General features: G+C 39.8%; 1 protein-coding gene across 5 annotated transcripts in view; it reads left to right on the forward strand.

Annotated features, from left to right (window-relative positions):
* Positions 1–26,773, forward strand: part of wscd2 (WSC domain containing 2) — a 243,045-nt gene that overhangs the window by 105,444 nt on the left and 110,828 nt on the right. For 4 of the 5 annotated variants that reach the window (XM_060906761.1, XM_060906764.1, XM_060906760.1 and 1 more), the window contains one exon: positions 12,535–13,143. The exons of the other annotated variant lie outside the window; for it this stretch is intronic. In XM_060906761.1, coding sequence (XP_060762744.1) covers positions 12,831–13,143 — 313 coding nt within the window. In that variant the 5' untranslated portion in view covers positions 12,535–12,830. The remainder of the gene's footprint in view (positions 1–12,534; positions 13,144–26,773) is intronic. 5 annotated transcript variants of the gene reach the window in all.

The raw sequence follows: 26,773 nt of genomic DNA on the forward strand, positions 1-26,773 counted from the left end.
TCATCAGATTAACGTTCTTAAAACGATACGCGTTGACACTAAAACCGTTAGCCGTGCACACAGCAACACCAATACGCGGATACGCTCGGCTCCGCAGGCATCCTGCGCTCCAAATCACTCCGCCCTGAACAGCGAGTGCCCTCTGGAGGGTGTGCACTCCGGCTCTGCGCAGCTCACACAGCGCGCGAGTGAAGTGAACAAGCCACGATTCGGGACTGAGCCGCTGTGTGTGTGAGATCCCAGCGCAGATCACTTATTACTTGCAAGTGGAAGGATGGCAAGCCTAAAGACAATCATAACTACACAATGGGCAGTATTTGCATCAGTATTTGCAGTATTTTCATACTTTTATACTCTTTAATGAAAGGTGATACAAGGCGGAAGTCTGCGCCGTTTTTCAGCAGTCGTGTCACATGACCAACGCCAGCGAATCAGGAAGGTGGATGTCACAGTGACGTTGTCCAATGAGACGCCAGCTAGAGCTCAGCACAGCGTATTCACGTATTCTCAATGTTTACACGGCACCGGAGCTGATACGATCTAGATTGAATACGTGGACGCTGGCGGATTCCCGTTTCCCCGCTTTTTCAGGGGGGTTAATGTAAACGGACAGTGCGTCCGCGAAAAAAACGAGACAGATACGGTCTAGTGTAAACGTAGCCTTAGAAGCAACATCCACTAACACAAACATCAGAGGTGCCAATATAATTAAAGTGAATTTTATAAAGCAAATTTTCTATCAGGGCGGCACGGTGGTGTAGTGGTTAGCGCTGTCGCCTCACATCAAGAAGGTCCAGGTTCGAGCCCCGTGGCCAGCGAGGGCCTTTCTGTGTGGAGTTTGCATGTTCTCCCCATGTCCGTGTGGGTTTCCTCCGGGTGCTCCGGTTTCCCCCACAGTCCAAAGACATGCAGGTTAGGTTAACTGGTGACTCTAAATTGACCATAGGTGTGAGTGTGAATGGTTGTCTGTGTCTATGTGTCAGCCCTGTGATGACCTGGCGACTTGTCCAGGGTGTACCCCGCCTTTCACCCATAGTCAGCTGGGATAGGCTCCAGCTTGCCTGCGACCCTGTAGAACAGGATAAAGCGGCTAGAGATAATGAGATGAGAGATGAGAAATTTTCTATCAGAGGAAATGTCCTTGGAAGATTTTAAAATGTAATTGGATCACATTAATATTCCATGAATTGATTACACTCACTTTGTAGAGAGTAATTCAATCTAGTAGATTAGATATAAGCAATAAAATCATGTTTTGGTGAGAAATCAAATATTTTCTATGTTGTGTTGGTACTTGGAAAGCCATTTTGTTTACTTTGTTTATTTATTTCCTTCCATGACAGTAATAGAAGAGTCAAGACATTTTTTTTTCAGGTTGAAGTCTTCATATTTCTTATAATGTATACTCATGCACCAAAGACCATCATAAAAAAAGGACCTACTGCCATCTGGCAAGGCACACTCCAATACAGATGCCAGTAGGGAGTCAAACTGTCATGGGTACCAGAGAAACAGTCCCCTACTGTAACCCTAGCTATATACCGTAGGTGAGAGTCTGAGGGCTATGGAAACGGAGATTGGCACTGCCCAATGTGCCTTAAGGGCCTGGTTAGGACTGGGATGGGAGACTGCCTGGGAATACCAGATCCTGGTATGGGAGGGACTTTGACTTTTTTGATACTCATATACATTATACAAATAGGTGGTTTATTCATTGAAATGTTCTCAGAGCAGATAAATCAATGCTGTAGTTTAATTTTATAAATGGGTCTGTCTCAGAAACTGGGTACTGTGGGGGTACCCCACTAAATATACTCACAGTCAATAAACTATACTGTTTTGAATGGTGATGTTGGTTTTAATTTGAAATAAAATGATGAAAGAAATAATACAGATAAAACTAAATCTTTGATGTGAATATTCAGAATTTGGCAAAAATTCTGCAAATTTGTGGAAAAATGGCAGCTTGATCTGGGACATGATAAATGGTTGACTACATTGCATTCCCTTAAAAAGGTTGTAGTCCACTGAAAAGACTACAGTTATCACTAATTGTATTTTAAGTTGTAACTTTATACACCTAAGAATTGGTGCACTCACAGAATAATCATAACTGTAATAAAACATCATGCAAATTATTTGATCACCATTGTAACTCCATTTTCCGCAAAACCAATACTATCGTGTGTTTTGATCTAAACGGAAAGCCTCAGGGTCGAGGTCACTACCTCACCAAAAGTAGTAACTTAAAATCACTATGCCATATAAAAATTTAGTTATAAATCTGCGATTTTGTTTTTTAAAATGAAAGCTGAAAGTTAGGTACAGAATATGTTTCTTACAGAATATGTTACAATGGTAGCTGGTCTTGTATGAATTTATGAGCTATAAAATGAGTTGTGGTCTATTTTTTTACCGTAGCGTGTTATTTGTGTGCGGGGAAGGACACACATTAACAATTTGCATGTGTAGAATGGAATTTTCCACTCCAACAGTAAGAAGTTGATCGTGCTTCCATTTACGGTCTTTCTGTTACGCGGGTGATCTGTTCGGACGTTGTCACTGAAAAGGTGAGTTTTGACAGTTTTATTTTGTTTTAGTCTTGCAGTATAAGGCAATAGAATGTTTCTTTTTCATCTTACTTTCATATTTCGTAGTGTTTGCGTATTTTTGGACAATATTTTGCAACCGTGGTCAATTTAGATCAAACTTTTGGTAGACTCTACGGCCAGTCATTTTGCCCCGCCCCCGCTCCGTCTGGTGCGGTAGTGATGTCCTGTTGCTCGCGCACCACAGCAGAGACCCACGCGACCTTCAGCTGGTATAGTCGCTGTTCTTTTACCACCGCCGTTTTTCTCATCTTTCAGGTGTGTTCTTGATTTTTCCATTGTGTCCTATTGTCCTATTTCGCCATATCAAATACCCAAAAATGTATCATATTATTCATATTTAAGTGAATAATCAATTCAGTCATCATAACTTGGCATTTTTAACCCAAGCAATCAAAAAGAGGAAATTTATTCAATATTTTCACTCATCTGTGAAGGAGGGGCTTTAATTCTTCATGATGTAGTTATTTTATATGTAAATCAATTTTATAAAAGCATTTGAATTGTAATAAAAAAAATAAATTTCCACAGTAGAGGCCAGATAAACCAATATACTATCTTTATTCTTATTAAACATGACAAAAGAAACATTGAGTGTTAGGTAAATGCAAAAAAAAAAAAAAGTAAAATTAGAAAATTTATTTTTTGACCATAATGTCCCAAATGAGAGACCAGTTTCTGAGATGGACCCATATATATACACAATGTCATCCATGATTATTACCCCCCCCCCCCAAAGATTAGTAAAAAGGGTTTAAAAAAATCCACCTTTTGGTGGTCACTTCATCTCACACTGAAGAAAATGAAAAAATCCAACCTTTCATTGAAAAATTTATTCAGTGAAAAACAAATCCCTCATCAAGAAATAATTATTTTCAACAAAAACACATGTGACTATTATTGGCACCCCTGCAACAGCACTGAGTCTCTCCTGGAATATTTTATAAGGTTGGAGATACAGAACAGTGGGTCTGAGCCCATTCCTCTTTACACAATCTCTTCAGATCATCCAGGGTCATTGGCCCTCCCTTGTGCTCTCTCCTCTTCAGCTTACCCCACAGGTTTTCACTAGGGTTCAGGTCAGGGGACTGAGATGGCCAGGGCAGAAGCTTGATTCTGTGCTCAGCGAACCATTTTTGTGTTGATTTGGACATCGGATCATTGTCCTGCTGGAAGATCCAGTGACGACCCAGTTTTAGTTTCCTGGCAGAATCAGCCAGATTCTGGTTTAAAATGTCCTGAGATTTCATGGAGTCCATGATGGCGTGTACCCAAACAAAGTTTCCAGGGCCTTTGGAGGAAAAACAGTCCCAAAACAAACATCACAGAACTTCCACTGTATTTTCCAGTTGGGATTGGGTTCTTTTCGTTATAGCCATCCTTCTTTTAACACCAAATCCATCTTGAGTGCTTATTGCCAAAATTCTCCATTTTTGTTCCATCAGACCAGAGAACACGGTTCCAGTCAAAGTTTTAATTGCGTTTCACAAACTTCAGGTGCTTACATTTATGGTTAACTGACAGAAAAGGCTTTTTTTCTGGAACCTTCCAAATAATCTGTTGGTATGGAGGTGGGGTCTGATGGTGGTTTTGGAGATTTGGGAACCACAAGACTTTATTTTTGTTGTACTTCACCAACAGTGATCCTTGGGGATTTTTTTGTTTCTCTTACCCTCCTCCTCACTGTATGTGGAGGAAAACTAAACTTGGGTCCTCGAGTTCCAGTTGGTGTCCACGTTTTTATTATTGCCCTAACAGTAGAAATGGACATTTTCAGGCGAGTAGCTGTTTTTTATAACCATTCCCTGACTTATGAAGGTCAACACACTTCTCCCTTATTTGATTTGTGTGTTCTCTTATCTTCCCCATGGTGATGGATGACGAAGGGAATTTGCCCTCTGTGTCACCTCATATTTGTTCCCCAGTTAATCAGGAAGTCATAGATTACAGCTTGAAAGTTCCTACACACTCCAGTCAACTCAGACATGTACAATTTGAACAGGAAACATGCTTCAGTTCCAGGCTAAACTGACATACCGTACAAAAAATATATATTCTTTAATCACGCACTTGCTATCAAAGTAATCCAAAATTTGTAGTTTTTCATCTTGCATGTGCATGATCTTTGTGTTATCTTTACCAGCATTTATTTAGAAACACCTGGCCTTGTGCTCACCAGGGTGTTCATGATTACTGTACCGCCTATAATGAGACTAACCACCACACATGCATCATCGAGGCTTGAGACGGAAAAATACACAGTGTTTTTAGACTTCCTGATCTTGCTAGGAAAGACCCCAGCTGTGCTGAATGCTATAAATTATACCCTGTCCACACTAGGGATTTTGTACCGATACGATACTACTTTCGTACTGCAACACCTGTCCACACTAGCAACTATACCGGTACTGTAGCGGTATAACTGTATCGGTACCCACAAATGTATGGGTTTCATACCGGTGCAGTATCGGTACTGTAGCGCTTCGCTGTAGTGTGGACAGATGAAGCGGTTCTGTATCGATACAAATATAATGCGCATGTGCAAAGTCACACACCTCAATCGATGTCTTCGCTGAATAAAATAGTGAAGAACGGAGATTCGTTTTCTTTGTTTCTTTCTCAACTGCCTCGCGCGTTTTATACGATTCGACTGAATAAATGACCACCAGAAATACAGACTGTACATTGACAATAAAAAGCACACACACGTTGTTTCATCCGCCACATTCTCGGAAGGAAGTTACTCGGTAACTACGGAAACATTTCGCGCACGCACATTTCAACTACAGTGAAAGAAAACCGCAAACATTTCTCGCTAGTGTGGACAGGTGCACTAAACTGTACCAATATACTTTGTATCGATACAGTTATACCACTATCGTACCGGTATATATGTGAACACAGCTATAGATTCACATTGTGTTTCCCCCCCCATTTTCACTTTCCTCAACTCTGAATCTAAATGTAACTCTGTGTGTTGTGCATAGTGATGCTCATATTTGTGCCTGAAGGAGAAAGGAGTCTATAAGTGTGAAAGAAAGTTCATGTTTCAATGATTCAACAAGAGCATTTGCCACCCAAAATAACTCATTTGCACAATTAAAAAAAAAAACTTATGGAATTAAATGTGTCTGTGCTTTTTTGTTTCAGAACGAAAACGTATTTGTATTTTCTTAGCACACACTGAAACAGGAAATATACTTTTCTCAAAGAAAGAGTTCCTACTTGTTTCACTACACAAAGACTAGAATTTAAATACTTGATTCCAAATATCGGGGGATCAATCAATCAATCAATCAATCAATCAATCAATCAATCAATCAATCAATCAATCAATCAATCAATCAATCAAATCATTGTGTATTCTGGTATTCAGAGTAGTAGTAGGAGTATTATTAACAGTTCTGTTTGTAAAACTGTTCTACATTGTCTTTAACTAACACACACACACACACACACACACACACACACACACACACACACGTTTGCCTCACTATCCTGAGGAGAACCTTCCATTACCATAATTATTATTGCAGTTGATTAATGATGTGCCTGCACCTAAACCCAACCCTCACCTTAACCTCAGTAACGAAAAGGAAACTTTTTGACTGTTTTATTTTTTTCAATTTTTGTTTTAAAAAAGAAAAACAAACAAAAACAAACAAACAACAAAAAACAACCCCACACAACACCATCCAAATGTCCCCACAAGATCGAAATTGTCAGATTGTATTGTCCTTGTGAGGACATTTGGTCCTCATTAGTGTATACAGTGGTGCTTGAAAGTTTGTGAACCCTTTAGAATTTTCTATATTTCTGCATAAATATGACCTAAAACATCATCAGATTTTCACACAAGTCCTACAAGTAGATAAAAAGAACCCAGTTAAACAAATGAGACAAAATATTGTACTTGGTCATTTATTTATTTACTGAGGAAAATGATCCAATATTACATATCTGTGAGTGGCAAAAGTATGTGAACCTTTGCTATCTATGGTATCTGGTGTGACCCCCTTGTGCAGCAATAACTGCAACTAAGCGTTTCCGGTAACTGTTGATCAGTCCTGCACACCGGCTTGGGGGAATTTTAGCCCATTCCTCCATACAGAACAGCTTCAACTCTGGGATGTTGGTGGGTTTCTTCACATGAACTGCTCGCTTCAGGTCCTTCCACAACATTTCGATTGGATTAAGGTCAGGACTTTGACTTGGCCATTCCAAAACATTAACTTTATTCTTCTTTAACCATTCTTTGGTAGAATGACTTGTGTGCTTAGGGTCGTTGTCTTGCTGCATGACCCGCCTTCTCCTGAGATTCAGTTCATGGACAGATGTCCTGACATTTTCCTTTAGAATTCGCTGGTATCATTCAGAATTCATTGTTCCATCAATGATGGCAAGCCATCCTGGCCCAGATGCAGCAAAACAGGCCCAAACCATGATACTACCACCACCATGTTTCACAGATGGGATAAGGTTCTTAGGCTGGAATGCAGTGTTTTCCTTTCGCCAAACATAACACTTCTCATTTCAACCAAAAAGTTCTATTTTGGTCTAATCCATCCACAAAACATTTTTCTAATAGCCTTCTGGCTTGTCCATGTGCTCTTTAGCAAACTGCAGACGAGCAGCAATGTTCTTCTTGGAGAGCAGTGGCTTTCTCCTTGCAACCCTGCCATGCACACCATTGTTGTTCAGTGTTCTCCTGATGATGGACTCATGAACATTAGCCAACGTGAGAGAGATTAATTAACGTGAGTGAGATCCTTAGGAGGACCTTCCATTACCATAATTACCATAATTACCATCAGGTCCTCTGAAGGCAGTTGCATAGAAGATACCCTGGGGTCCTTTGTGACCTCGCCGACTATTACACGCCTTGCTCTTGGAGTGATCTTTATTGGTCGACCACTTCTGGGGAGGGTAACAATGGTCTTCAGTTTCCTCCACTTGTACGCAGTCTGTCTGACTATGGATTGGTGGAGTCCAAACTCTTTAGAGATGGTTTTGTAACCTTTTCCAGCCTGATGAGCATCAACAACGCTTTTTCTGAGGTCCTCAGAAACCTCCTTTGTTCGTGCCATGATACACTTCCACAAACATGTGGTGTGAAGATCAGGCTTTGATAGATCCCTGTTCTTTAAATGAAACAGGGTGCCCACTCACACCTGATTGTCATCCCATTGATTGAAAACACCTGATTCTAATTTCACCTTCAAATTAACTGCTAATCCTAGAGGTTCACATACTTTTGCCACTCACAGATATGTAATATTGGATCATTTTCCTCAATAAATAAATGACCAAGTACAACCCCGATTCCAAAAAAGTTGGGACAAAGTACAAATTGTAAATAAAAAAAAGAATGCAATAATTTACAAATCTCAAAAACTGATATTGTATTCACAATAGAACATAGACAACATATCAAATGTCGAAAGTGAGACATTTTGAAATTTCATGCCAAATATTGGCTCATTTGAAATTTCATGACAGCAACACATCTCAAAAAATTGGGATGGGGCAATAAGAGGCTGGAAAAGTTAAAGGTACAAAAAAGGAACAGCTGGAAGACCAAATTGCAACTCATTAGGTCAATTGGCAATAGGTCATTAACATGACTGGGTATAAAAAGAGCATCTTGGAGTGGCAGCGGCTCTCAGAAGTAAAGATGGGAAGAGGATCACCAATCCCCCTAATTCTGTGCCGACAAATAGTGGAGCAATATCAGAAAGGAGTTTGACAGTGTAAAATTGCAAAGAGTTTGAACATGTCATCATCTACAGTGCATAATATCATCAAAAGATTCAGAGAATCTGGAAGAATCTCTGTGCGTAAGGGTCAAGGCTGGAAAACCATACTGGGTGCCCGTGATCTTCGGGCCCTTAGATGGCACTGCATCACATACAGGCATGCTTCTGTATTGGAAATCACAAAATGGGCTCAGGAATATTTCCAGAGAACATTATCTGTGAACACAATTCACCGTGCCATCCACCATTGCCAGCTAAAACTCTATAATTCAAAGAAGAAGCCGTATCTAAACATGATCCGGAAGCGCATACGTCTTCTCTGGGCCAAGGCTCATTTAAAATGGACCGTGGCAAAGTGGAAAACTGTTCTGTGGTCAGACGAATCAAAATTTGAAGTTCTTTATGGAAATCAGGGACGTCGTGTCATTCGGACTAAAGAGGAGAAGGACGACCCAAGTTGTTATCAGCGCTCAGTTCAGAAGCCTGCATCTCTGATGGTATGGGGTTGCATTAGTGCGTGTGGCATGGGCAGCTTACACATCTGGAAAGACACCATTAATGCTGAAAGGTATATCCAGGTTCTAGAGCAACATATGCTCCCATCCAGACGACGTCTCTTTCAGGGAAGACCTTGCATTTTCCAACATGACAATGCCAAACCACATACGGTACTGCATCAATTACAGCATCATGGCTGCGTAGAAGAAAGGTCCGGGTACTGAACTGGCCAGCCTGCAGTCCAGATCTTTCACCCATAGAAAACATTTGGCGCATCATAAAAAGGAAGATACGACAAAAAAGACCTAAGACAGTTGAGCAACTAGAATCCTACATTAGACAAGAATGGGTTAACATTCCTATCCCTAAACTTGAGCAACTTGTCTCCTCAGTCCCCAGACGTTTACAGACTGTTGTAAAGAGAAAAGGGGATGTCTTACAGTGGCCTTGTCCCAACTTTTTTGAGATGTGTTGTTGTCATGAAATTTAAAATCACCTAATTTTTCTCTTTAAATGATACATTTTCTCAGTTTAAACATTTGATATGTCATCTATGTTCTATTCTGAATAAAATATGGAATTTTGAAACTTCCACATCATTGCATTGCGTTTTTATTTACAATTTGTACTTTGTCCCAACTTTTTTGGAATCGGGGTTGTATAATATTTTTGTTTCATTTGTTTAACTGGGTTCTCTTTATCTACTTTTAGGACTTGTGTGAAAATCTGATGATGTTTTAGGTCATATTTATGCAGAAATATAGAAAATTCTAAAGGGTTCACAAACTTTCAAGCACCACTGTAAAAACAAACAAACAAATACATAGACTTTCCAAAGGTTTACATCAGTGTCCATAGAAGATTGCAAAAATGCAAAATAGTGCCTCTTTCCTGTTTTGCGCATTTGCTTTAATAATCATGCAAATTTAGGATCTTTCTACATCGCAATGCAAAATAAAAAGTGCCAATTCAAATAGATTAATTTAGCACCAGACCACGATTCACTGCAGCCTGAAAGATGACATTTCCTGCAAATTAATACACGATAAACACAACAGGCGAGTGTTACATTTGCATATAAGCCTGTTTCTGTTATTTGTGGACCGTTAAAAAAAATCTCAGCATCTTAATATAATGACACGACGTTATGACATAACTGGGGAAAGGATTTCTGTACATTTTTATTTAACTTAGGAACAGAACCCACATTCATGTCACACTTATTTTATGTTCATGTCTTGTTTTGGAGCAGTTATTCACTGCATCTCGCTGCCTTTCATGCCTATATTATACTTGGCACATGATTGCTCAGTTGTGCGGCAGGTTTTAGTTTCGCTTGAGATATGATTTCTAATGGGGAAAAAATTAACGCGAGACAATGGTTTCTTTGTAAATCAGCTGCACTAATTGTGCACGGCAGTTAACTCGCAGTTTATTAGAGGACATGTACAGTACAAATTTGCATCTTTTGTTTGGGAAGTCAGTAAGTCAGGGCTTCAAATGCTTAATCAGAGGGGTGGGGGGTTGGCTGTGGAAATTTCCTCTGTCCTTGTAGCAGTGAAGTCTGATTAAGTAGTTTCAACACTTGCTAAGAGCTGTGTGTGTGCGCGTGTGTGCACGATCTCTATGCACACTGCAGCCTTTGAGAGAAGGTGACAATGAAGGTTAAAACTTAATTTCCTTCTTCATCCATATTGAAAAACAAAATACAGACAACAAAAGCCACACAAGTCTAAGTGTGTGAAATATATTTGCATCGTCTCAAGTGTTCAACTTAAAAAAGAAAGAAAGAAAGAAAACTGACTGTTTAAGGGCCTTTAGTGCAGTCAACTTGTAAGTAGTCTCAAAGTTAACGTGCTTCAGTGAGCATACTTAAAGCTCATCTGAAATGGATGGATTGTGTTTAACAGAAAGCTGAGGAAATGAACCACATACAGAGATCTCGTTACACGCTATGTGAAGCTGATGAGCTCTTTTCATTAACAAACGACTTCTACATGATTAAGTGAAATAGCGAGTCCAAGACGGCCTTTTCATTTCATTTCATAAAATCTGTGAAGTTTAGCTCCCTGTGAAATTTGGTCATATATGTTTATTTCTGTAATATCTCACAAAATATTTAAGTTATTTAATTTGAGGGGATTCCCGAGCAAATAATATGCATAAAATTGCTCGCTTCGCGCAGTCAGGCAGACAGAAGAAGTCCGTGTGTATGCGCATGCGCAGATTTACCTCCTTCTTCTTTTGGATTTTACGGTTTACAGGTTTACCTTTGACCGTGCACTGATAGTTACATCATTCTGTCGCTAAACGAACAGCTGATCACACCGAGGTGCTCGCTGACCGCCGATATTTATTAGTTTGGTCCTGCTATTCCTTTCCTGCGTATATAGCATAACGTCTTCTCACTTTCTGTTACTGTAGTCGGTCTTTCACGTTTCATTTGCACACTCACGTCCTCCATTTTTCTCTCCTGTTTCAAATTTGTATCCCACAATGCCTTGCGCGAACAGGGAAAGCCCAGCCCACCACGTGATGCATGACGTAGTATCTTGAATTGGGTCATGGTGAAGCAGGAAAAAATAGCGGAGAATTTTAATAGTTCTATTTAAAAAAACCCACAAACTAATAAAATTGGAAGTCTGTGTTTCAAATTCAGTTGCTTTCAGTCCACTAAACAAAAATAATTGGGTGTCGGGAAAATTCTTTTTATGGCTTAAACTTCAAAAATCTGAAAGGCAGTCTATCTTTAAGTTACGTCAACATTTATAGAAGGAACGTTCCTGGTATTCAGTTGAGGATTGAGTTCTGCACCTGCTTAAGTTGATTTTCTGCACTTTGGCCTTTAAACAAAACAAACAAACAAACAAAAAAGCAGTGATAGAAAATGTGGACCTTCATTATGTGTATTGTATCTGGAAACCTTTCAGAATGATTTTTGGTATCATTAGTTCTCAGAGTGTATACACATAACTTGTGAATATGGCCCGATGAAATGAGAATCAACCTGAATAAATAATACATGCAATAATTTTGAAAAAAAAGAGGATATCTATAGTAAAATAAATTGCTACTGGAAGGTTTGTTGTTGTTGTTGCTGCTCTTGATTGACTGACGGTGGATTCTGAACATCTCCAATGACATCATTTCATGACATGTAAAATAAGACAACAACTTTCTCATACCGTTGCACATGTTGTGTTCATGATTCAGTCTATCATACAGAACTTAGTGCTTCTGCTCTCACTGCCTCTTTTGCATGAACTCTGCAGTGTTGGAATATTCAGAGGTTTCACCAAAAACGCACCTCAGACAGCATGTTAATGTGACTACATTAACATGCTGTCTGAGGTGCGTTTTTGGTGGGTCTTGCGTCCCAGATGGGTTTTGCCCATCTGGGACGCAACAGTTCTGTGGCTTGTTCTAGATTTGTGTGTGGAAAATGTGGTTATTTGCGTAAAGTTTCACATGGCCCTAACAGTCTGGTCTGAAAGAAGACTTGAAAGAAATCTAGGCTTTTTTTCCACCCTTTTGATTACGAAGAGAAAATCAGATATCTCTGTGAAAAGGAATCTGAATTAACTACCTTTAGCAAAGTGACTGAACAAATGCACTCCACAGCACTTGACTGTGCTTACTTACTCTCCTTTTTCTTCTTCTCTCTATTTTAGTCTGACTCAGGCTTGATTGACGGCTGGCTCGTTGGGAACGAGACCTCAAGAGAAAGATAGCGTCAGGGAAAGTGCTATCGCCTTTCATCTTGTCTTTCACAACATGGCGTCCACACACACCCACACAATGACGAAGAAGAAGTACTGGAGTTGACTTTTTGTTCTTTAGCACATCACCAGTTTCAACCCTTTAATGTCCTCTTGGAGCAGCATCAGTCCTTGGAGCTGTGGAAGAAAACTTTCAAGTGGCTATTTTTAGAGAAAGAACGGCTTGTACAACTTGTTCATGTCTGTTCATGAGCCCAGAGGCCATGGCACGGCCCTTGCTGAAGATCCAGCGCTATTTCCGCCGCAAGCCTGTGCGCTTCTTCTCCTTCATCCTCCTCTACCTCACAGCTGGCAGTCTCGTCTTCCTCCACTCGGGCTTCTCGGGAGATTCAGGCTCCAGGGCTGGACACGGCCCACTAGCATCGGTTGAGGGAGGCACGGCTACGTTTGCTGAGGGCTTGGGTATCGCCAGGAGGGCATTTAAGGACACGCGAACCACCCGGAGGTTTGGGCTCACCTGGACGAAAGCAAGAAACAGCAAAGAACCCGAGGAGGGCAGAGGTACAGTCAGTCCATTCCATCTTATCACCAATAGATCAGTATCACTTGTTTTGTTTGTGACTTTACAATGATTATACCATCGACCCAAAGGTGGTCTGATGTCAGGTGCATGTGCGCAAGTGTAAATATCAATGAGATTCAGAGAAAAATAAAATTGTGGGGTTTTTTTTTTGTTGTTATTTTGGTTCTTGTTTCAAAATACCATTTACCACTTTCATTTCACTTTGTTACAGTGACACCAAAATAACCTGAAATGATTCTCTGAATTTAAAAAATAAATAAATAAAAAATCAAGAGTTCAAGCATCAAGTTTAATGTTCAAAAACTCATCCTTAGTTTTTTTTTTTTTACAGAACTTTGATTTAAAAAAAGATATTAGCCTATATTTGATTCTCAATAAGATCAATAATTTTGTTTCATATATATATATTTTATCTTATTATCTCTAGGCGCTTTATTCTGTTCTACAGGGTCGCAGGCAAGCTGGAGCCTATCCCAGCTGACTATGGGCGAAAGGCGGGGTACACCCTGGACAAGTCACCAGGTCATCACAGGGCTGACACATAGACACAGACAACCATTCACACCTACGGTCAATTTAGAGTCACCAGTTAACCTAACCTGCATGTCTTTGGACTGTGGGGGAAACCGGAGCACCCAGAGGAATACCACGCAGACATGGGGAGAACATGCAAACTCTGCACAGAAAGGCCCTTGCTGGCCACAGGGTTCGAACCCAGACCTTCTTGCTGTGAGGCGACAGCGCTAACCACTACACCACCGTACCGCCCCATATTAGATAGATAGATAGATAGATAGTTCTATAATTAGAAGCTGTAAAATACTTTGGTGTAAAAATGTTTGGTGTAACTGACAATTTTGACTCCGAGCCTTATTGTTTGAGTCAAACAATGACATAAGTAAAGTCTGAGCCCTGTCTTACATTGCTAACCTATGACTTGCCTTTGTGTAAAATCCCAACTAGAAGATATAATTAGTGGAGCACTTGAGGAAAATCAAGAAACAGAAAAAAAAAATTATATGTTTGTTTTTTTTTTAATTGAGATGATTGAGAATTTCTTACCTGCATTCACACACTGAAAAAATGAGCAAATAAAAATATCCTAAAATATAGTCAAATTTAACAAATATTTCTCTTCATTAAATTTGAAACAAGCCGATTTATTTATATTTGGACTCATTCCAGCTTGGAATTGTTTGATTCTATTGGCAGATAATTTTGTTTATTTCAAGTGTTTATAACCTTTGCCAACTTTGTTGGAGAAGGTTTTATTTTTGCCTCCATTTGTTTTGTCTGTTTTCAGTGTAACTCAAAAAGTAGTAAACAGATTTTGATGAAGTTTGGAGGAAAGGTGGACCATGGGCCAAGGAGCCCATGATTAGATTTTGAAGCAAATCCGGTTATGTATGCACATCCATGATCCAGATATGTATGCAGATTCAGGATTTGTTTGTCTGTTCCCAGCGTAACTCAAACAGTAGTGAACGGATTTTCCTGAAATTTGGAGGAAAGGTAGACCATGGGCCAAGGAAAAACTGATTAGATTTTGGTGCAAATCCAGTTACAGTATGTCTGTGGATCCAGGATTTTCCAATATGTGGCTTGGCAGAGGTATGCACTCTATCGATAAATTAACTTCACTAACCGTAAAATAGAAAAAGACTTCCTGGTCTTATATTTGTTACGTTAATCACTATATCATCATTTTTTGTAGCACAGATAGTTATGAAAAAGGCCTCAAATTTATCTGAACATCACACATTTTTATACATTGTCATATAATTCTTGAAAGCAAGCCGGCCTTTCGATTTCATAAAATCGGTGAAATTTAGTTTCCTCTGCAATTTGGTCATTGTGATATGTTTATTTCTGTAATATCTCACAAAATATTGGGCCATTCTGTAGCCAGGAAGTTATTTAATTTGAGGGGATTCCCGAGCAAATAATGTGCATGAAATTGCTCGGTTCACGCAGTCAAGCAGACAGAGGAAGTCTGTGTGCACATGTGCAGGTTTACCTTCTTCTTTTGGGTTTTACGGCAGCTGGCATCCACAGTGTTGCATTACTGCCATCTACAGGTTTACCTTGACCGTGCACTGACAGTTCCATCATTCTGTCGCTAAACGAACAGCTGATCACACCGAGGTGCTCGCTGACCGCCGATATTTATTAGTTTGGTCCTGCATTTCCTTTCCTTCGTATATAACAATGTCTTTTCTTCTCGCTTTCCGTTACTGTAGTTGGTCTTTCACGTTTCATTCGCACACTCGCGTCCTCCATTTTTCTCTCCTGTTTCAAATTTGTATCCCACAATGCCTTGCGCGAACGGGGAAAGCCCACCACATCATGCATGACGTAGTATCTTGAATTGGGTCATGGTGAAGCAGGAAAAAATAGCGGAGAATTTAGGGTCATGTGGCTTTAAATTCATTAATTGTTCTGTTAAAAAAAAAACTAATAAAAGTGGAAGTCTGTGATTCGAATTCAGTAGCTTTCGGTCCACTAAACAAAAATAATTGGGTGTTGGGGAAAATTCTTTTTATGACCTACACTTGAAAAATATGAAAGGCAGTCTACCTTTAAAGAATGAAAAAAAAAGTGTAATAAGAAGACAACGGTTCAGGTCGTGATTTTATGATTATTTATCAACTTTGTGCTGGGAACAGCAACTTGGCTTTGCATCAGGATGAGTCACACCACCCTTTCGTTGATTATTTTCCCATTTCTGCACACCGTGTTATGTTTCTAGTGTAAGCAGTGTAATTTGAGGTTGGAACAGTTTTAAGAAAAAGGTTAAGGAGCTTATTAATTGTACGAACAGCAAGGTCACATATCTTTCATCAGTTGCTTTTGCACAGTAATGACCCAGCACAAACTTGGTAATTGCTTCTCCCTTGTCTCTCTCTTTCTCAGTGTCTGGGGAGAAAACTGAACATGGCTCTCATTCACTGTGTTTAATGGAAAGTGCAGTGTTTGTGCCAGCCTTTCTGTAACAAGCTTAATTGCCAGAACAAGGTTGGCAGTGGCACAGCCTCATGCTGGACACTGTACAGATAAGCAACAATAACAAAGAGAAGATTCATGGCTTTATAGGCTTGGAATTTGGACGTGTTGCCAATTAGGCGTAGAATGGAGTGAAAAATTTCTGGCGTGACAGCTGATCGTCTCATTTTACTATAGCACAATGTAAGGACTCAAATGTCTAATTTCTATGTACTTGGGATCTTATTACTTGTGGCAAGCACATTTGTTTCATTTATATAGATATACTATACTATATGGCCAGAAGTATGTGGACACATCTCCTGAACAGGTGCATAAAGTCAACAACATACTGTAGCCAGATAATCTGCATAGACAAATGTTGGGTCAGACTGAAAAGCTTAAACATAAGTTTCTATGATGCCACCTTTGCCACAAATCAGTTTATGCCATGGTTTGTAGACAATTCTAGACAATTGTGTGCTTTCAACTTTGTGGCAACACTTTTGGAAAGTGGGTGATGGTCAGGTGTCCACATACTTTTGGCCTTTGAGTGTATCTTACCTGTGATGGATTTCATCTTCGTGTCAGGGTGAAATTTAACAGTAAATCGAAATCGAGTCGTACATGAGCCGATAGCCAACAAGGCCCGTAGCCCCGAGTTGGCTATAAACTACAGTACGTACGATGAGATTGAATGGAATGACTGTTTTATTCAATCCACGTTCACTGGATTTTGAGAAATGGAGCATTTTTATTTTTATGTTTTGCAAATTCGATAAATAAAAACTTGATACAAAACATCCGACAAAATCATTTCCGCTTAGAATGTAAACAAATCAGCGAAATGACAGTAGCAATTTGTGAAAAATGCAATAATAATAATAATTCTTGAAAAATAATTTAAAAAAAGATATGTTCTTACTATCAAATACTTTTATTCCATATTTTGTTGCTTTTTCGAGTAGAGTTTTTATTTCATCCTCAGTTGGTTCAGTAACAAACATGCACTCCCATTTTGTTTTTCTCTACTCATGGTATATGAGCTGATAGCTGAGTAGTAGAGTAGCCAATCAGAGCGCGCGACTGCTCATATCCAGTGAATGTGGATAGAATAAATTCTTATATTCCCCACTTGTATTTATGTTTTAGGTTTTGCTCTAGTTCTGTCTTCAGCTTTGTCCTGTCTCTGGTTTGTTTCCTGATTGTGGTCACCTGATGTTAGTTATTGATCCATTGCTGTGTGTGTATCCTGCTGTTTCCATGTTCTGTTTTTTTTTTTTTTGCCTGTTTCAAGCTCTTTAAAATGTTCATTTCAAAGTGATCCTACGTCTTTTTCTTTTGCCAGAACTATACACATCGAAGCACCAAATCAGTAACATTTAAAAGTAGACAGCCTTTTGATTTCATAAAATCGGTGAAATTTAGTTCCCTCTGAAATTTGGTCATTGTGATATATGTTTATTTCTGTAATATTTCACAAAATATCAGGACATTCTGTGGCTGGGAAGTTATTTAATTTGAGGGGATTCCTTAGCAAATAATGTACATGAAATCGCTGGCTTCGCTCAGGCAAGCAGGCAGAGGAAGTCCGTGTGCGCATGCGCAGGTTTACCTTGACCGTGCACTGACAGTTCCATCATTCTGTCGCTAAAGAAACAGCTGATCACACCGAGGTGCTCGCTGACCACCGATATTTATTACTAGTTTGGTCCTGCGTTTCCTTTCCTTCGCAACATAACATCTTTTCTTCTTGCTTTCCGTTACTGTACTCGGTCTTTCACATTTAATTTGCACACTCACGTCCTCCATTTTTCTCTCCTGTTTCTTGTATCCCACAATACTTTGCGCGAACAGGGAAAGCCCACCCTGTAGTATCTTGGATGATGCATGATGTAGTATCTTGACTTGGGTCATGGTGAAGCAGGAAAAAATAGCGGAGAATTTAGGGCCATGTGGCCTTAAATTCATTAATTGTGCCATTTAAAAAAAAACTAATAAAATCGGAAGTCTGTGATTCGAATTCAGTAGCTTTCGATCCACTAAACAAAAATAATTAGGTGTTTTTATGACCTAAACTTGAAAAATCTGAAACGCAGTCTACCTTTAACAGTTTGACTACACCTTGATGTCCCAAAGTGTAATCTTAGCTAATTTTGGCTTTTATTAAGTTGTAATGTTGCCATTGTTTATGAGCACTGAGTTAATTAATGAGATTAGAGATCAGACGTCTCCACACTTTGCTTATGATTGGAATACATAATGGATGGTGTGTCATGTAGACAGATAAAGGTTATATCGTTTGAACCAGGTGGCTCGGTTCCAGAGGGCTTCTTAAAAGAATTTATTCTAATATGATTGTGATGGTTGTAGCTAATGGAGTCTCACAGGCTAAGTGATTAAATTAGTGTGTTATGAAATAAAATGTCAATTGATCTCCATTACCTTCAGCATGAAACTAGAGGTCGTGCATGTTTAGCATCTTTGTGTCCTCTCTAGTAATGAATTATATATTTTTATATCACTCGGTTATATGACTAATAAAAGCGTCCAAAATCAAATCTCATCATGCTATAAACAAGATTAACAGAATAATGCATTCGTGGAGAAGATTCTGATTGCTTTTTTTTTTTTAAATTACTGTGACCAGGCGGCATGGTGGTGTAGTGGTTAGCGCTGTCGCCTCACAGCAAGAAGGTCCTGGGTTTGAGCCCCGGGGCCGGCGAGGGCCTTTCTGTGTGGAGTTTGCATGTTGTCCGCTCGGGTTTCCCCCACAGTCCAAAGACATGCAGGTTAGGTTAACTGGTGACTCTAAATTGACCGTAGGTGTGAATGGTTGTCTGTGTCTATGTGTCAGCCCTGTGATGACCTGGCGACTTGTCCAGGGTGTACCCTGCCTTTCGCCTGTAGTTAGCTGGGATAGGCTCCAGCTTGCCTGCGACCCTGTACAAGGATAAAGCGGCTAGAGATAATGAGATTACTGTGACTACCATCAGGTCCATAAGTATTTGGACTTTGCCACAATTTTTGTTGTCCCCCCCCCATAAAAAACAGGCTCTAAAGTAATTGAACAGTTGACTAATAAGCAGGTTCATGGTCAGGTGTGGCCTGTTTCATTATTTCATGAACACTTAAAGTCATAAAAAGGCTTAGATTTGATTCCAATTGTTGGAATTTGCATTTGGTTCATGGGAACTCTCAGTATGCGGTCCAAAGAGATGTTGATGATGATGCATGTGAAGGAGACCATCATTAGGCTGAAAAAAAAAATGCACACCAATCAATCAGAAAATTTAGGAGTGGCTAAATTATCAATTTGGTACATTCTTAAAAAGAAGGAATGCACTGGTGAGCTCAGCAAAACCAAAAGCCCTGGAAGACCACTCAAGTGGATAATCACAGAATTCTTTCTTTGGTGAAGGAAAAGCCCTTCACAACATCTCGTCAAGTCAAGATAACTCTCGAGTTGTTAACTCGACGATGTTTACAATCAAGAGACACCCTCATGAATATAGATACAGAAGGTTTACCTCAAGATACAAGCCACTGGTAACACTCAAGAAAAGATTAGATGTTGCTGGAAAGCCTGCCCAATTCTAGAACAAGATACTTCAGACCACGGGCGCAGATAGAGGGGGGGACGGGTGGGATTCGTCCCACCCAGATTTAAATTCACTTCGTTCGGTCCCCCCCACTTATAGGGAGGAAAAAATGTCTATGCTGTCTTTCTTTGCATAAGGCAAACCTCACGGAAAAATCAAAAGACTAATTACCATTTGGTTTATTGAGGTGCACGGCAGTGTATACATAGTTGCAACAACTCACATAAAACAAAACAAAGACTGATATTTGGTTGGTTGAGCTGCGCAGACTGCACAGGTTGCGAGCTCGAGCTTGGTTGCTATGGTAACCCACAACAAGTTTGACAGGCATATCGGGGTTGGTTTGCTGGCAGCTTTGTCCCCCCCAGTTTTTTGTCCCCCCCAGTTCAAAAAACGTATCTGCGCCCCTGCTTCAGATAGATGAAACCAAGATTTAACTTGTACCAGAATGATTGGAAGAGAAGAGTATGGAGAAGGAAAATACAGTAAGTGCTCGTGAGCCAAAGCAAACCACATCACCTGTCAAACATGGTGGACACGGGTGTGTATGGATGCCAATGGAACGGATTCAGTGGAGTTTATTGATGATGTGACTGTTGACAGAAGTAGCAGGATGGATGCTGAAGTATATAGAGGTATGCTTTCTGCTCAGATTCAGTCAACTGCTGCAAAACCCATACGCACGTCACAGTACAGATGGATAATGACCACACACCACAAAAGCAACCCAAAAGCTTCTTCAGGCAAAGAAATGGACTGTTCTAAAATGGCCGAGTCGGTCAACCCAATTGAGCTACTTTTCACATACTGAAGGCAGAAAACAGTGTTGTAGTCAAGTCACTAAACCTCGAGTCTGAGTCAAGTCTCGAGTCCCCAGTGTTCAAGTCTGAGTCAAATCCAAGTCATTAAAGAAAATTTTGAGTCAAGTCCACTATTAATCTCAGTCGAATCCGAGAACAAGACTCCAACCGCACCATTTGATGGTGGCTGTTGCTGCCCTTATGTGAAACTGTCTCTGCTACTGTGTTGGACTAACATTACTGCTTAACTGCCCATTTTAGTTAATAGGCTACAGATAAAAAGCTTGTTCATCACTCCGCAAGCCCCACCCACTATCAACAGGGCAAATACCATGACAGAGGGTTAACACTAGCTAGTTCATCTCTCAGCAAGCAAGCCTCGCTATCAACAGGACACTGAACATAGCGTGTCACTTCCTTCTCTGGGTGGAGTCTTGCCAAATGACGATTGAAGTTTGAGTTTGTCCCCGTTGTCTCCTCAATAGAGATCTTGCATGTGACGTCACAGCCGATCCAGATTGTGACAGACGCCATCTTGTAGGTCAAACGCCATATTCCGCCTTCTACTTCTACTTCTGGTTCTACTTCTGCTTTTACTTCTACCTTTTCTTCTGGAAAACCCTACTATATACAATTCTACTACAACGGCTGCAGCTACAAGCTCTCCCTACCTGTGCACGGTTTTTATGTTTTTTGTGTGTATTTTTGCGTGTTGTTCATCTGTACCGGACTTCAATATCCACTACAACCGTATGGACTTACTGGACATTGGTTTCCAGCAGAAAATGACGGTTTGTAGCGATTTCCATCGCATGCACAACATTCCGGACGAGAAAAAAAAAAAAAACATTCCGGACGAGACCAGATTGCGAGACCAGCGGGGTCTCCGTGGATTGTTATTGGAAGCAAAGCGAAGGAGGCGGCGCCGGGAGCTGAAGCAAAAGCGAGGCTATAGGCAGAGCCGGCCTGTTGACTAAGCTCAGAAAACAGCTACTCAAACCTCCACTGCCAAGCCTCTACGTCTCCAACGCCAGATCCATGTAAACAACACGGACGATTTGGAATTACCTTATTCTATTCTATAATCGGCTGGTCAGTGCTATACTCAATACTTAAGTGATTTACCCATCCAGTGAGGATCATTTTCTTGTTTACAAGATGCCACATCTGAGTCGCTGACAAATCCTGAATTTCTGTAAAGAAAACTGTCCAGAGATTTATAAGCACGCAGTGCTTCACCACTGAACAGCGAGGGAAAGTTGATGAGGTAATCATACACGTCCGGGTATTCCGCTGGCAGTTCAAAATCCGGTCTTGAAAACTCCGTCCGGAAAGCCATAAGGGTCACAAATCTGTAGATCATTTATTTTAGACATGTATCTAGTTATCTGTTCATTAGAAAAATGAGCCGTGTAGTCCGTCGGTTGAAATTGATCCATTCTGTACACGAGTGCAGCAGTATTCAGCGGTGTTTTTGACCGACACGATGGCGGTTGTGTACTTTCCGGTCACGTGACTGCAAGATCTCTATAGTTCTTGGACATATGGAACACACAGCAGTGTATTTTTTCCCCACTACACGAGAAGTCTGTATTAGCAAAGCAGACAATCCTAGGGGCGTTCTCTCCAGGCATTTTAGCGCCGTTAATGTTAGTTTGTTCCTGAACATGACGTATGAACAGGTGAATGTGTATTCTCTTGCACAAAATTAGTATAAAAATTAATGTAGATATAAATATCTTATGCCAAATTATCATGGCATGTTACAAAAAATAAAGAAAAAATCCAAGTTCTGATCTCCAATTTACGAGTCCGAATGCAGTTAATGCACGAATCCAAGTCCAAGTCATCAGTGCTCAAGTCCAAGTCAAGTCACGAGTCCTTAAAATTAGGGCACGAGTCAGACTTGAGTACTACAAGCCTGGCAGAAAGACCCACAAACAAGCAGGTGGCTGCAGTAAAAGGCCCAGCAAAGTATCTCAAGGGAGGAAACCCAGCATTTGTTGATGGCCATGGGTTCCAGACTTCAGGTGGTCATTGTCTGCAAAAGATTTGCATCCAAGTATTAAAAATAATCCTTATATTTATAATTGTTAGTTTGTCCAATTACTTTTGAGTAAAAACAATGAAGGGACTGTAAAAATCCCTGTCATTCTTAAACAGTTAATGCAATGTTTTTGTTAAATGTCTTGAATTTAAGCTGAAAGTCTACACCTCAATCACATGCTGATTGCTTCATTTCAGATCCATTAAAATTGTTTCACTGTCCAAATACAATTTTTCTGATGTTTCCAGCACTAACCTATTTTACTGTTAAAGAACATCATACTTTTTATCTGCTACTAGTTATATTTAATGATAAACAAATTTCTGCTGTTACTTACAGTTTAACAAGTATCATCATTTTCACACCATTCTCTCTTTATTTCTCTCTTGATGTTAATGAGACCAAAAAAACGCAACTTTTCTTGGTACCAAGAAACGAAACCGTCTGTCCTAAACACTTTACCTAAACAGATTACCTCTGACTGCTGCCACTGGAGACTCCTTCCAAAGATGCAGTCACAGAAAACTCCATTAGAATTAACAGTTATTCCACGAAATCGAGTCGTACAAATTCACTGGATTTTGAGAAACAGAGCATTTTTATATTTATTTTTTGCAAATTTGATAAATAAAAACTTTATACAAAACGGCCAACAAAATTATTTCCACTTAGAATGTAAACAAACCGGCGCAATGACAGGAGCAATTTGTGAAAAATGTGATAATTCTTGAAAAATAAAAAAAAAGATATGTTCTTACCATCAAATACTTTTATCCATATTGTGTTGCTTTTTTGTATTGGGGGGGGGGGGGGGTTGTTTTCAAGTAGAATTTTTATTTCGTCCTCGGTTGGTTCAGCAACACCCTCCATCGTTTTCTTCTTCTTTCGTTTTTTTTTTTTTTTTTTTTTTGGTGGTTGGCAAACCAACTTAAAGGTGCATTACTGCCACTGACTGGGCTGGAGTGTGGAACAGGAGATATTGGGTGGGAATTTTTTTTTTCCTTTTAACTATTTCTGTTTCTTTTAAATACTTGACAACAAAGTGATATATCTGACTTGATGCATGCTGCCATTTTGTTTTTCTCTACTCATGGTATATGAGGGGCGGCACGGTGGTGTAGTGGTTAGTGCTGTTGCCTCACAGCAAGAAGGTCCGGGTTCGAGCCCCGTGGCCGACGAGGGCCTTTCTGTGCAGAGTTTGCATGTTCTCCCCGTGTCCGTGTGGGTTTCCTCCGGGTGCTCCGGTTTCCCCCACAGTCCAAAGACATGCAGGTTAGGTTAACTGGTGACTCTAAATTGACTGTAGGTGTGAATGGTTGTTTGTCTCTGTGTCAGTCCTGCGATGACCTGGCGACTTGTCCAGGGTGTACCCCGCCTTTCGCCCGTAGTCAGCTGGGATAGGCTCCAGCTTGCCTGCGACCCTGTAGAAGGATAAAGCGGCTAGATATAATGAGATGAGATGGTATATGAGCTGATATCCTAGTAGTAGAGTAGCCAAGCAGAGCGCATGATTACTCATATCCAGTGAATGTGGATAGAATAATAGCAATTATCAATTTATTGTCATTATCTTCACCAGCTTCATGAGGTAGTCACCTGGAATGCTTTTCAATTAACAGGTGTGGTCTCATCAAAAGGTAATTAGTGGACATGTTTCTTGCCTTCTTAATGCGTTTGAGATCAAACAGTAAATAGTAAATAATAAAAGTACAGTAAATAGCCCTATTCCACACCACAGCCGTAGTAATCCATATTATGTCAAGAACCGCTCAGCTAAGTAAAGAGTCACGACATCCATCCATTATTACTTTAAGGCATGAAGCATCTTTTAATTAATAATAATAATAATAATAATAAAGAAAGACAATTGAATTAGAAAGTGTGTCCAGAATTTTGACTGGTACTGTGTATATGCTATAGGTATATACACCACGAGTTGGCCTAGTGGTTAGCGTGTCTACCTCTCGACCAGGAGATCACAAGTTCTACCAAAGACCATGATAAAAATGGCATGCTGCAACACAGATATGAGTAGGGAATCAAACTCTTGCGGTTACCAGAGGATCAGACCCCCACTTTAACCCTAGCTATGTAATAGGCAAGATGCTGAAGGCTATGGAAATGGAGATAGGCACCGCCCAGTGTGCCTTAAGGGCCTGGTTAGTACTGGGACAGGAGACTGCCAGGGAATACCAGGTCCTGGCATGGGAGGGACTTTGACTTTGATATATAAGTCAATGTAAGATATATAAATTGAATCAACACTTTCTGACAAATGTGATATAATTCCATTAAACAGAGCATGCTGTGTTTGGTAAGCATTTCATAAACTCTATACAGAGAAGGTCAGATCCAGTTCCAGAGCTTTTAATATTCTCTACTCAATCCGATTTTGGCTTGGTCAACACAGTACTTTTTTTTTTTTTGCTGTTTTACTTTCCTTCCTGTTCTGTTAGAGGACCTTTATGCACTCCTTGGATTGCTGACATCAAATTTATTTCCTAATTCAGCCAGACTGGCTCCAAAATTCATGAATGCAACCTCAGATAGAAGCCAAAAAAAAAAAAAAAAGGTAACAGGGAGTTGTGTTCATCTCTTCTCATTAAGATGATCCTCAATAAGGTTTTGGCGTTAAAAACAGATGGCTCTTCATGGTAAACCTTTATTCGTGTGCCACTGGTTTTCCCCAGCCATATGTGAGATTTCATCTGCAATTAACCTCTGATTAAAAACACACACACACACACAGAATGGCTGCAAAGTCAGTTTGAAGATTCGACTTGACTCATTGCTTACAGATCGTACTTTCCCAGCACAGATTAACAAAACACATAATCATAGAGCTCAGTATAATTTGTGAAACACTATAGTGCGATTATGCAAAGCAAGATTAAAAACTGCCTCGTTCTCACAGAAATGTCAAATTTATCAACAAGCACAAGACAGGTCATGCAGGCTCATATTCAGAGTCAATGAAAATATTAGATATTGGATCTTAATGCTCCTTATAAATTATCCATGAGTTTAAATAACACGCACGCTTAAATTACAGACTGCGAGTTCATTTATCATCATGTCCTATAGCTACATTTTAAAAATATATGTCTAATATCATAGGCTCAGAGTTCATTGCCTCCACTCTGCCTCCTTGTGGCCCTTGTCACAACTTCAATAATTCACTTCAATGATGCACATCCGTGATTGGATGTTTTACGTCTCGTTTCCTGCTGAGTAAACTTACAGGATAGAGCAGTAGCTTTTTATAGACAAGCACTTTTTCCCTTAAATGGATGATAAAACACATTATCAGTGGATTTGTATATTCCTGGTGCTTTTTTGTCTCAAGTGCACAAATGAGGAAAAAAGACAGGGTGGTGAGGAAATTATTATTTATAGTGCTTACAGTATAATGTAAGCAATAACAAGAACTAACTTGTCATGGACGTTCCACAACATTACTTATAACTATAAACAGTTAAAATGGAGGATGTGTCAGTGTAGAGGTATTGTTAGAGTTGGTTTCATTTGCAAACAAGATGATCTAGAACCCAAATTTAAATACCAATAAAACAGGCCAGGGTTATAGACAATGGATCACAGTGATAGTAGAGCCAATGGATGGAGATGCAGAGAATAAGTAGAATGCTAGGTGGGGCAAGCACATCAGCAGATAACAAGATATCAACAGATTCTGAATCCGAAGGGGAGTCTGGAAGGCAGGGAAATGGAAGAGAGTCAACAATGGCTGAAACATGTACAAGAGATAAACTTAGGATAAAATTAGCTCATATTTTAAGTCGTTCAAATTCTGTAAAGCTGCTTTGCGACAAAGTTTATTGTTAAAAGCGCTATACAAATAAACTTGACTTGACTTGACTTGATAAACAGTCGTCACCATGTGCTGTATATAGTGCTTGAACAGGAAGTGACCGTGACAAATGAGGAGAGTAAGGAGCTCTCTGGTGGCGTCGTGGTGAACTGTCATGGATGGATGTGAGCTTTGTTCATTAATAAATCACAAATTATAATCATTGCAACAAAAAAAAAATCGCTGCATTATGAGCAGATCATACCGAAGATACGGAAATAATTCACCCTGGAGTGGTAATGGATCATTTCATATCATGTACTTTGGAATATTTTTGTATAGCAGCACAGACTGTTTTGTGATTTCCCT

The sequence above is a fragment of the Neoarius graeffei genome, chromosome 24 (genome assembly GCF_027579695.1).
Source record: "Neoarius graeffei isolate fNeoGra1 chromosome 24, fNeoGra1.pri, whole genome shotgun sequence".
In the NCBI taxonomy this organism is placed as follows: domain Eukaryota; kingdom Metazoa; phylum Chordata; class Actinopteri; order Siluriformes; family Ariidae; genus Neoarius; species Neoarius graeffei.